Source organism: Rhinopithecus bieti, unplaced genomic scaffold, assembly GCF_001698545.2.
Source record: "Rhinopithecus bieti isolate Rb0 unplaced genomic scaffold, ASM169854v2 scaffold_2653, whole genome shotgun sequence".
Taxonomy (NCBI): Eukaryota; Metazoa; Chordata; class Mammalia; order Primates; family Cercopithecidae; genus Rhinopithecus; species Rhinopithecus bieti.
In genome coordinates this window covers 178910-191642 of record NW_016803812.1, presented here as the reverse complement: position 1 = coordinate 191642, position 12733 = coordinate 178910, and the positions used below count along the sequence as shown (strand labels likewise).

Here is a 12733-nt window from a genome sequence, read left to right as displayed (position 1 = left end):
TATATAAATATATTTTTTGAATGGGAAAAAAGATAACCTACAGAATGAAAAAGATATATATTTATATATTTTTTCCCATTCTGTAGGTTATCTTTTTTCCCATTCTGTAGGTTATCACATCTTAATTGATGTGAAATGGTGAATTTTAATATTTGTGGTTTCACATTTCCTCAGAACTTCATTCTGCTAAGTGGATCACAAGCCAGATAACATTGAAGTAAATAATGCTCTGTGCACTTGGTATTCCACCCATCAGAAACTACCACATTGTTCACAAAAACAGTCTTCAGCTGGTGAAGAAAATTCAGTTTTGATAAAGCAGAGAAGCCTTCACACCTAATTAGGGTTTGAATTTAATAACAAAAAACATTGAAAAAACATTTCAGTATTTTCAAATTGCTGGTGGATTAATTCAAAAGCATTTGGGTTTATGTTTAACCTGCCTTAACTCCTTCTTCTTCCCGTTTCCCTCTTCCTTCCTTTTCCCTGTCTCCCCTGTCTTTTCCCTATTTCTATTTCAGATTGAAAATGGCTCAGGAATCAGTCAGCAAGTTGACTTCAGAGAAGAAAGTGGAGACAAAGAAAATCAATCCCACTGCTAGCCTGGTGAGATATATTTTTCAACATAACCTAACGATTGTCATGAAAACTGAGTTGCGCCCAGGAAGGCCTAAAACTCAGAGAAGAAACGTAGCATCCAGAGTCTCAGTTCCCATCCCAGAGTAGCATATGGTTTAAAAAAAAAAAAACAGTATGTGTGGGTGGAGGCACAAAACATAACTTTATATGTTTTTCCTGTAAACTCAACATAGGTCATTTCTGATAACCAAATTTAGTCACTTGCCATTTCACATCCTTCCACACGCTACCCACAGTACAATCACCCTTATCTCAAAGTATCTGTCTCTCAAAATGTTTAAATATACTCATTCTCTTCAGTTCCTTTTCTCCATTAAAGAAAGAGGCGGGGATTCTCCTGTTGATAGTTGGGAAAGTTAAAGTGCAGAAAGATGCAGGCTACCCAGAGTCACCTGGCAAGTGGGTAACAAAAACCAGGACCAGATTCTGGGTCTCCTGACATCTCTCCCTGTGCTCGAAAGCAGCAGTCTCCCCAGTCTTCCTAGATTTCAGACTGCATTGTCCTCCAAAGTCCAGTTTTCAATAGAGATCACAATGAATCTCCACCTAGGTGTTAAAATAGTCAGAAGAGCTACATGGTTGGGATCCCAGGATGTTGAGAATGAAATGGCCCGGGTTCAGAGCACAGCTCTGCCACTTAAATAGTTGTAAAACCTTAGTGAAGTTACTTTGTTTCTTTCTCTTCCATGAAAAGAGCATATTACTTTTCCTTTGGGGTTATTTTGAGAAGACTGAGAAAAGACATGTAAAATGCCTAACACATGATAAGAGCTCAATAAATATTAGTTGTTTTTCTTGTTGCTGTGAATTTCAGCTGCTTTGGTTGACCCTGCAATGGGGGATGGTGATGAGTGGGGAATGGCGATGAGTGGGGGGATGTTGATGAGTGGGGGGTGGCGATGGAGTGGGGGATGGCGATGAGTGGGGGATGGCGATGAGTGGGGATGGCGATGAGTGGGGGATGGCGATGAGTGGGGATGGTGATGAGTGGAGTGGAAGTATCAGCCTTCTGTCTCGGATTTTTCAAACCCTACCCTCTCTGGACCCTGATGTCCCACAACTACTTACTTTATCCTTTTAGATTATTAGTACTTTTTTGCTGGGTGCTTCAAATCCTTTGAAATTCTAAGTGGGATCTAAGTTATAAAGTGAGATTATTTCTGTTGATTGACCATGATGTTTCTCCCAGCAACCCCATGAGCAGCTAAATGAATGTTGCATGAGGCTGATGAATGAGAAATGGAGAAGTCCAGGCTGCACAGCCTGGTCAGGTAAAGCGATGGTCGAGCACATGGTCCCTACCTAACCGGACATGTCCTCTGTGCCCATTTGATGGGATATTTATGACATTCATTTGTATGATTTTCAGTGGCAATCGGCTGAACCCTGATTTTTATCTTCCTCCTTCATGAGCCTCTCCCTCTTCCTCCAGACCTTTTATTTGGGCTTCTATCCAGACTTTTACAGCCAAGCCTGTTCCCCCAAGGCAGAGAGAATGGGGTCAGCCATGTAGACAAAAGGGAAACAATGGGTTTACGACCTCCCCTGTGAACAAGCTCCAGTTGTGATCCTGGGCTTGTGGGGGTTGCTTATTTTATTGTCTGTATGGGTGGGTGGAAATTAGGGAAGAGCTTGTAAGCTGATTCCTGATTCAATTTCCCAAGTTAGGGATGGAGTCCAAATTTAGGATGGGTGTCGACAAATCATCAACTTAAGTTTGTATCTAGGCCAATTTAGTAATTCACTGCAACATCATATCTCATAGCTCATCAGCAGCCAAGGATCCATTCTCAAAGGCTTCTCTCTGCATCTGCTCATTCCAAAAGAGTATACTTCTGCCTTTTCCACTTTAGCCTTCTATTTGCCCTTCTCTAAGAGCAGGTCCACCATCCTTACCATACTCATGTGTTTACTTCCCTAATGTCACAGATCCATGAGGGTCCGTGTTTCTGTGTAGTGTGCTCCTGTTTATTTTTACATCTTCCCAGCAGATGTCCATGTTCTTCCCTTTAGAAGGCAGTCCCTGAGGAGGAAGCTCAGCGAATGAAGAGCATAACATCCATGGCAAATCGGGAACTTCTGCCATTCTGCAGAGACTAAATCTGGTCGTCCCTCATTTTGCATGGCTTTCCTTGAGTTCTGCCAAGTTGATCATTGGCAGATACATTGAACTTGGAAACAGTAATTTTTTTCATACCTTCTTGAGCATTCTCTTAATTTCATCAGTGGGTCAAAGGTGGGGACGGAAGGGGTCCTTGAGTAATACTACAAAGTTAGGGTCTTTGTCACAAAAGAAGAGAACAGAAGAGACCACCCTGGCACGGTAAAGGCCCGTGTTTTAGATGGATGTAGTTGGTAGATTGGCTGGTTATTGATTTCTTGTTTGTTTGTTTTCTGGGGAGTAAGGGTGATAGGTAGGGACGGGCAGATAACTAAGAGCTTAGGGAAAGAGCAGTAGAGGTACTCTCATTTCTAGGCCATTTGGCACAATTCTGGAAACTCAGCATTCTAGACCAGAATTTGAGAAATGTATCAAAACTTGCGAAAGATGAAAGAAATGATATGTTCGGTTTTTTTCCTTAACAGAAAGAAAGACTGCGTCAGAAGGAAGCCAGTGTGACCACCAACTAAGAGGAAGACACTTGGAAATGATGGCGCTGGAGGTGGAGGACCGACCTTGCACACATACTCTTTGTGACCACAGGGTTGCAGGATGTTCTTGAAAGATGTGTCACTAAATGTTTGTTTTGCTCAGCTCTTTCTGAGGTCATCTGCAGAGAGTGCCCCATGCCTTCTTTAAGAAGTCCCTCATTCAGCCAGAGGAACAATGGAAAACTATTTTAAGGGAACATTGCAGAAATATTTGATGACTGTTTCTTGTCGAAGCCCAAAGTCCACTCTGTTGTAAGACCAGAAGAAGTACCACAATTTTTCCAAAATTTTTTTAAAAGCTGAGATTTCCAGCTTTATAACCAAAGCTTGATACATGGCACATTGTCACAGAGGAGAGAAAGTATCATTGAGGACAGTTGCCTTGGGAGAGTTCAAAGTCTTTGTCGTTACACACTGCTGTTTTGATTATTGGTCTTAGTTCATCCTGTTGCAGCAAAATCCTGCAGCATCTTTCTCTCCAATGTTGCAACTCACCGAAACTATTTTTGAAGAGGTCCAAGAACATGTATTTTCCAGACTAGAACAACGATTTTTTGTTGTTATGGTTTACGTAATGAAAAAGAGAAAAAACAGAATCGTGCCTGGGTGGAGAGAGGGAGACATATAGCCATAAACTTCATCCTGGAGAACAAGTTACCATGCAAGGAGTTGACGTCAGTTATTGAGTGAGGCCCATTCTTGTTTTTACATCAGTCCTTAGTGGTTTCTGGGCCAGCAGAGATTCTGCATCCCAACTCCCTGGAGAAACTGTAATACCTGAGCAAGCATAACCTTGGGATCAGAGAACCTGCTTGGACAAGAGACCCAGCGGCAGAGCACCTTTCACATTTTGGACCGTTCATGATGGGCAGTGTGTTGACATGCAGCTGAGTTCTACATCATGTCCTGTGACTTTGCAGCTGCAGCCCCCGCCCGACCGTCCCCAGGAGGCAGTTTCCAGACAGGAGAGCAAATGCAACTCACAGCCCCCGCTCATGACCTTGGCTGATAGGCATGTGAAGTAGGGTGAAGCAGGACTCTTTAATGTCCAAAAAAAAAGGGCAGAAGAAAGGTTCCTTACATGAAAATGAAAAGAAGGTAATTACATTAATAGAAATCTTCAGGTGGAGTATTATTCATAGGCAGCTTTTTCTGACCTTGGCTCTCGAGTCACATAAGGAAACCACCTTGGACCTCTCTGACACTTTTGTCCTTAAGCCACCTCTCTGAATTTATCTCGTGAGGGGTGAAGAAAGAGGTGAGGGATGAAGAAAGAGGACTGGAGATGAATTGAGAATATGTTCAAAGACTCATTTTAGGCCTTGAAGAAAGAGAGGCTGAGTTTTCTCCTCCAGTTGGTGGAGGACAGTCCAGAGATGAGCAGGAATCTTAAATTTCTTCCCAATCCAGCCATCACATGTGGCCTGCCCCTTGCCCCAGCATCTTTCCAGAACCCTCAGGCATCTTCCCAGGATATGCCTGCCCGCCAGCAGCCCCTCAGGAATGCTTCTATAATAGATCCAGTAATGAAAACAGCACCATATCCTAATCTAATGTCAGCTTCGGGAATGAAGACTGTGGTCAGGATCACATCAAGTCACAGAAGCCATATTCATGCAGGTGCTAACCGCCTCTTCTACTGGTGCAACTGAAAGGAATATGGTAACACGGTTGGATTTTTACAATTCAAAATGAAGGAATGAAACAAGCAAAATAGAAAAGCTGAGAAGGAACATGCATGACTAAAAAGGCTTGAAGTTGCTTGTGAGCAAGAAGCTTTTTATGCTGCTTTCGTAGTTTCTCTTCGTTTTCACTTAACTCTGAAGACAACCAAAAGAACTGATCAATTAAAAACTAATTCCACTTACAGCCAGCCTATGCTCCTTCTAGTGTTATCATGCACAGGAAAAGTGCCAGTTTTAGCCATGCCATAGAAATCAACTCTGAGTTCTCTGGGGCCAGCAGACGTCTAAGTCCTTGTAGGCTTGATGGTGAGAGCAGCAGGAGGTTTTCAGTGGAATCACTGCTGTGCACTTTGGTCTCTAAATAGGATGCTCATGAGAAATCAGTGAAGGTAAGCAGGGCTGCCACTGTGGCCACGTAACCCTGCCAGGAACCAGTGCTGAAGAATAATGAGTGAGAACACTTAATTTGAGAGTTAGACCAAGGCAGCCCACTTTGGATTTCATCCTAGTGAACAGACTAGAACTTTGCAGTAAAATACCTATTTCTACAAAGCAAGGTTTGCCTGCCTCGGTTGGGGAAACCTAGTGGTTTTGTCACACTAGTCAATGTATTATGTTGGTGTTTTAAGACACCATGGCAGAACCTTTGTTATTCTCACTTGTTCTGAACCCTGCGTCATATATCTGGGATACCCCCTCCCAGGTCCACCAATGTACCACACTGCTGACACAGCCTTCATTTTTAACTCAAATTGATGCTCAGTAAAGGTCAATGACAGTTTGTTCAAGGAAGTTCATCTAGAATAATCTGGAGGCCTTGAAAATGATCCTCTAAAATGCTGTTGAGCTTGTATTTAGGGCGGCAGGAGAGTCTGAACTTCCTGGAGAGGAGGTGATCGGGATGCCATTCGGCAGCTTGAGCACATCCAGCCAGCAGGCTTTAAGTGGCTGTTCTAGGCATAGCCCTCCCTGAACTAGAAAGGAGAGTAACCAGTGTTGCTAGCTGTGTCTAACCAGACACTCACACCTGACTTACTAGTAACTCTAAGAACCCTTAACTTACAAACAACTTTGTCTCCTCCTAGACAAAATTCATTAAATATGAGGACACAGTTTGACAGTAGTTCAGATTCTTGCATGAGCAATCGACAAGCATCAGAGCACGCAATATCATAAGTCACATAAATTACACAAAGTATATCATAAGTCACACTATAGATGAGTTAGGTAAAAAGCATCAGGCCCATGAAGTATCAAAAACCAAGTGAGGAGGTGTACTGTATGGCTTTCACTTCAAGAAGGGGCAGCTTAATGGGGAAAGAGAAGCAAGAAAAAGTGTGGCCAAGCAGAAGTGAATGTTTATGATGACAGTGGGGGGCCCAGAGGTCATAGGTGATGGCCCTACTGCCGAACAGTTTCCTTTTGAATCCTGTGTTGATGATGGTGTCTTTCTGCACACTCACTGCCACTTACTCAGGAATTACGGAGAAAGATTATCTGAAATCTGAGAAGTGGAATAAGGAAACCCAGTGGTGCTATTACACCTTTAAATGTTCTAGCCAAAACAAATTGCCAGTATGGTTGAGGAATGGATTATCAGATGGCATGCGGTCTCCCCTCCTCTCCCCTATCAAGGACAGTAGAAGCTGCAAACCTCTTCTCAGCCTCCTTCAGGCACCTCCTGTTTTCATAAGCACCGTAAAGAATGGTGTTTCTTAAGTGAAAAGTTCAGATACTGCTGGTAAAGAAACTGGAAAAAACTGAGGGAAGGAATAAAACATGTTGGTAGTATTAACACCTCCAGTAAGATAAGTCATTGGTATGGTTTTTCTAAGGGACACAGTGAGATGTAGCAGAAGAAATATGTGTATTTTGGGTGAAGATTTGCCTGTTGGCCTGGGATTGCACATTCTCTTTACATTATGCTGTCTGCAACAGAGAAATTTTCATTTGAATGATACTCTTCCTTTCTTGAAAGTTATATGTCCTCATTTCTATTTCTGCTTCTCCCTTGGCCAGTATCATTGATGCAGATCATTGCATGCAACAGCACAGCAAAGTGCACCAAGTCAGTGTGTGAAGGGGACTTTGCAATGCACGCTTGCAGGCTCTTTTTCCGGGAACCAGGCTGTAACATTGATGGGGGAACCTCTTCACTCCCTGACATATAAATTTGGTCGATATTATAGTACTCACCTCCACCCACAAAAACAACAAAGATAAAATCAATTTGAAGCTTGATATGATGAGAAGGAAGAAGTCCAAAAATATATAGCTTCCCCATATCTAATCCAAATATTAAATATCTGATTTTATAAAGTAGTTTAAATTGTCTTTTTAAATTGCTAACAAGAAGCATCACTTATATTTGAGCTTCATTTTCTTCTATCCTGTCTGTTCTAATAAAAGTGGCCAAAAGGTGGAGAGGAAAGAAAAGCTTCCACTTTTCAGAAATTTTTTTGTATTAGTTATTTTATCTTTAGGTACCCTACAACTGAAGAGAGTGGAGAGAATAAAGAAATGAACTCTCATTCATTTCTGCTACTTTGTCTTCATAAAGAAATCTGCAACACAGATGAAACCAGTCTGTGTGGCTAAGCTGATAGGATTTGAAAAGAGTGGATAATTTTTAGCCTTTCCAGAATGCAAATAACTTGTTGCATATATTTCCATTTTTCAGCGGTAGAGAGAAACAATCTAGCTGCCTGGAAAGTGTTATTAGTACAGAAGTGGCTTAAAGAAAACACCTTCGAATAGTCAACTCAGCAGATCTGTCTTCTTTAGACTTACATAATGATACTCATATCTCCATTAGCAATTGCATCCAGGCATAACCGGGCTCAGTTACACAGCTTGTATGTGACTGGGAAGCCCATTTTGTGTCATTTCTGCACACCCGTCCTCTGTTGACACCTTATTAGAGACACTGCATTTTGGTTTCACAATTCTTCATCTCCCTTCCCAAGGAACAGGCACTCTACCAAACTCTTCCAGATCAGTGCTTTGTTGGGAAGTGATGAGTTTTAACATGTCCAGTTTGAAGCCAATTCTGTATCCTTATTTGTTCAAGACTCTTAACCAATACTGTGATATAAAGTTCACATTTGGGAAACTTGTGTAGTTAACAACTTAACTTGGAAATATGAAGATATTAAAATGGCAGCTAGCTAACTCTGTCTCAAGCCACTGTGCAATTTCTACCAATGGAGAGATGAGGGAAGCAAATGAAGCCTCATTCAGTGGGTCTGCTGTCTGCTGGAACTGACGGAACTCATTTCCTCCTCTGTCTCCAGCCCTTCTCCTCACTACTCGGGTGATAACCAGGGGCATGGAAGACCTGTTCTCTCTTACCCTCCTCTTCTCTGATAGGTTGGTTTCCTTCAGTCAACAGCCCACGTGAACTCCAGACTTTATTATGTACTACATCTCTGAAGTTCTTGATCTGGGGAAGAGTGACTTTTACTCCATTTTTATATGAAGGTGGTAGATACAGCCGTCAATTTATTTTTCTACATTCCCTCTAACCTTATGTAATTAATCTATTTTTAAATCTTCTCTTAAATATACTGAGAATCTCTAGTCTGTCTCCTTTTCTAAAGGCTGATCCAACTATACTTGTGGGCCATTTTTCCAAGCTTTGCGTGAAACTTGATAACATTGGACCAGCAAAATGCAAAGCAGACCATAGTTTCAGGCAGCAAATCACATCCAAAGAATTTGGCATGAATTAACCTCTGCCACACTATAGCTATCACATAGGCTGAACATCTTCCTAAATTCTACCTGTGTAGACACTGAGGGGCTCTCTACCTTTGAAACTATGAGAATGTCTTAAATGAATATGAATATTTCTCTCCATGTACATATTATGAGCTGCCAATGCATTATCTTAGTACGTCAAGAAGGAAATCAGATGTTTTCAGGCACACATTAGCAATGGTCTGTTAACGTCCTTGGCAAACATGTACCTACTTTCCTTCATTGTTCTCTTCAGGGACTTTCTTCCACTTTCCTGTCATGAAACTACTGTATTTTTGACGGTTCAACTGGGTTCGCTTTCCAGATCTGTCTTCCCAAAATGGAAGGTTAGTCCCGTAGACCACTGGCTATTCAGGGAATGACTGTCTACCTCCGCATGACGAGGATGGTAGGTGTTCAGGGATGAACCTGGAAGCTCTTAGCATGGATTTTTAATTCCAGATTTCTTTATAGGAGATGTGTAAAAGGAGTTTATAGCATACAAAAATTACACTGCTCTTCCCAGTAAGGGACTAAAAGGACATTTGAAATCTTTACACTTTAGATGTTTTTGTGAGTTACAAATATCTCCTCCTTTTTTCTCTCTTCAGGCTAACTTGTCTGTAGGTAAAATCTTACTTCTTCATACATCGGGCCACAAGGCATAAAGAAGGTAACTCAGCCCCACTGAGATTGGTTTATGCATAATCTTTGAAAGGCTTCCATTTCTATTGAAAAATCCATGAGCGAGAGGGAAAGCATAGTAACAATTCTCCTGTTTGCTCACAATGACACAAATAGGTGTTAGGGATCTACCCAAGGGGTAGGTCTACAACAAAACTACTAATTTGATAATTCTGCAATTCTATAATTTCCCGAGGCATAAGTAATACGACCCTACTGTCAGCTAGATGTCTAATCTTCAAAGAGTGTATGTATTAATAAAAAGGATTTCCCTTTAAAGAACTAATCTAAAATACTTCTAAAAGGCAGAAACTTGTAAAATTAGAAATTGGATAATTTTAATCTTTAAGAATCTTTAGAGAAAACGTTGATTTATCACGGTCTTTTTCTTTCATTGAGTTTTCATTTAGACTAGCATGGCAAGCAGGGTGGCCTTGGACTTTAATTTAGGAGATTGCGCTTTGACCTGGAAAATACGCACTGGCCTGCATGCCTAGAACCTAAGTGACGGCAGTCAGCATCCTAGTATGTATCAGACCTAGCAGAAATGTAAATTATTTCAAGTACTTTAGAGTTTAGTTTTCTTAGTGATACCCTGGACCCTGGATGCAGCTTTCTAAAGTGTATCTGATCCATGCAGTTATATGTCTTCATATAGCTGGGGCCTTGTGAGGTTGCAAGCAATGGGAAGAGCAAGAAAAAAAGGATGCATGCATGGAGGAGAAAAATTTGAACGAAGCTAATGCAATGTTTTGCTGATAGATTACGTTGTTAGGGAGCTGGTGATTTTTTGCCATGGTTGTATCATGGACAGCTTTTTGTGGAAGTTCAAGGCATCTCTATTAGGCAAATGTGAGTGCCCATGATGTTGTATTGATCAGTGCCAGACAATGTACTGAGAAAGCAGGTACCCCAGTGAAACTGGTCTGTACTTGGTTTAACAGCTCCAACAATTTCAGATCCATGGGGCTGCTTGTCCATAGACCCTGTTTACTCCATGCCTGTTCAAAAGTCATTTTGGCTTCCAGCTTTGTTTCACTTTCTCCTTTCCATACTTCTGTTTCAGCTTCCTTTTCCTTCATATTCCATGGCTATTTTTTTCTTCCTTTACAGTTTCTTCCAGACCCAGATTTTTTCACCTCTCTGCATCATAGACAACTGAATATCTCCCTTGGCCCCTCCTCCCTCCCCTCACACCCTGTGCTCCATTCCTCAGCCGTTTGGACAGGGAGCCCCGCTGTCACCAAGGAGCCCATGTGAGACACACTGCTGTGACTGCCTCTTGTTAATGTCAGCATCACCTCATCACTTAAGCAAAAAGGAAAATCCATAAAAGAGATGGAAAATACGTCTCTTTTTATTTTACTTTATTTTAAGAAGGTTGGGCAGGGTGGCGGGGGGGGTTATTCTAGGGCCTTCTCAAGTTTTCATAGATTTTACTTTGAGGCCATTCTCTTGATAAATTTGCACATCAGACCAGGTCACCAGCTACGATGCAGAAGACCAAATTTTTGAATCTCAAGCAACTCTGTGCTGCTGGACAAATTGACTTAATTCTGTGCAGGCAAACACTTTGAATCATAAGGCTTTTTATTGCCACGCCGTTCTTACTACTACTCATGATTCAAACATCTACCCCTATTCTGAATCAGGATGTTAACACTTTTTGGTTATTTTCAGATGAACGGTAACTGCTACACTCTTGAAAGCACTTAAAGTGTAAGCATGTCCTAAATAGCCATTTAACCTGGTAAAAACATTGGCTTTTCTGTTTAGTTAAGTATTAGACCAATCTGTAGATATAATCTGAAAGGATTTTAGGCAGTCATGAAGACAGTTGGGGAAAGGAGAAGGCCCTTTAAAAGACATGAAACCTTACATGCTCTTGGATATTTGTAAGCATAATAAGCTCATTGGATTCAGGTATTTTCCCTTTGCGTTTTTAAAAATATGTATTTCTAATTTGTTTGCATATTTAATTTTGTCAAAGCTGAGAAATGCTCATGAGTTGAATTTATAAATGTCATTTGCAACCAAATGAAGTATTTATTTTTAAAAAGAAAGGGTGAAGGAACCAATACTGATTTGTACATAATAAAAATATGTGTGCATATTATATATATATATTTTTTTTTTCCTCGACAGTACTTGGTCACCATATCAAGTGTATTTTGTATATAATATATATTGATTAGAAAATGTCAGTTGTCTAGTCAAAAAATTCTATCTCTGTGATAGATTATATTTATCCTAATCTGTTGATACCTCTGTTAATTTAAGAGATAGAATTATATTTTTCGGAATTTACAGAGAATTGCATTCATGACTTTCAATTGTAAATATGCTAAGGGTATTTTAATAAATCTTGGTTTCATGTCCATCTGGTATGCAATGCAGATTTGTTTTCAGGAGACAGGTAAAGCAATCTCCCAGTAGTACTGTAATGTGGATAATACCTGTCACTTCTAATTTGTGTTACCACTCAAGTACACTGTTACTTCTGAGCTGCAAGAGCTGGGTCTGAGGAAGTCTATCACTGGTATTTCCTTTTTTCTCCCATTTCTACCCTTTCAACTGTGGGCAACTTGGCCAGGCATTGAAGGCCAACAACCAACGGACAAAACCAGCCAGGCATTAGGCTTACCCAAAAGCAACACTGCTTGAATATAAATTGCCCAAGGGACAGGGCACAAAGAGATTGGTGACTTCAGGCTATGGGTTGAAAATAATAAACTAGAGAAACAGAATAGAAACATGATTGTATGTATTACCTTAGCACAAGGTGCACATTATTTTCAAGGAATAATATGAAGCATGCAGGTATTTTATAAACATAAAACCAAAACACTTTAAGCAAAACACTCTTCTATTTAAATACAAATGTAATTGTATTCTTTAATTAATACATTTCTTTGGTGTTCCTGAATGCCATACACTCTAGAGTTCTAGATATTTGCTGCACTATACCCTATTATGTATAGCAATGTTTAATGAACAGACAGTTATCTAGGAAGACATTTCACCACTACAAAATCTAAATCATAGTCAATGAGCTGCAAAAAATCTTTGGACATTGGAGAAAATCTCTCAGTAAAACTGCTGAAGTTCAATGGAATTGCTAAATATCACAGTGTTGGTGAACACTTCAAGACTGGAACCCAGGTTTCTTGACACTAAGGCCAAAGGCCTTCCAACTGATGGATTCATTCATCAAATTAGACTGCTCTCTCCTTCAAAATACTCTATCATGGAGAAATATTCCAGAACTATTTGAAAAGAAGAATCCAAAGGCTGCTAACATTTTTAAGAAACATTGTTAGGGTTGTGTTCTGATT

The 12733-nt window shown here is 40.6% G+C and overlaps 1 protein-coding gene across 1 annotated transcript in view; it reads left to right on the top strand.

Annotated features, from left to right (window-relative positions):
* The window catches only part of LOC108516608 (formin-1-like), a 97386-nt gene extending 85608 nt beyond the window's left edge, over positions 1-11778 (top strand). The window contains exons 4-5 of the mRNA XM_017854182.1: positions 522-606; positions 3226-11778. Of these exons, the coding sequence (XP_017709671.1) occupies positions 522-606; positions 3226-3270 (130 nt within the window). The 3' untranslated portion in view covers positions 3271-11778. The remainder of the gene's footprint in view (positions 1-521; positions 607-3225) is intronic.
* The last annotated feature ends 955 nt before the right edge of the window (positions 11779-12733 follow it).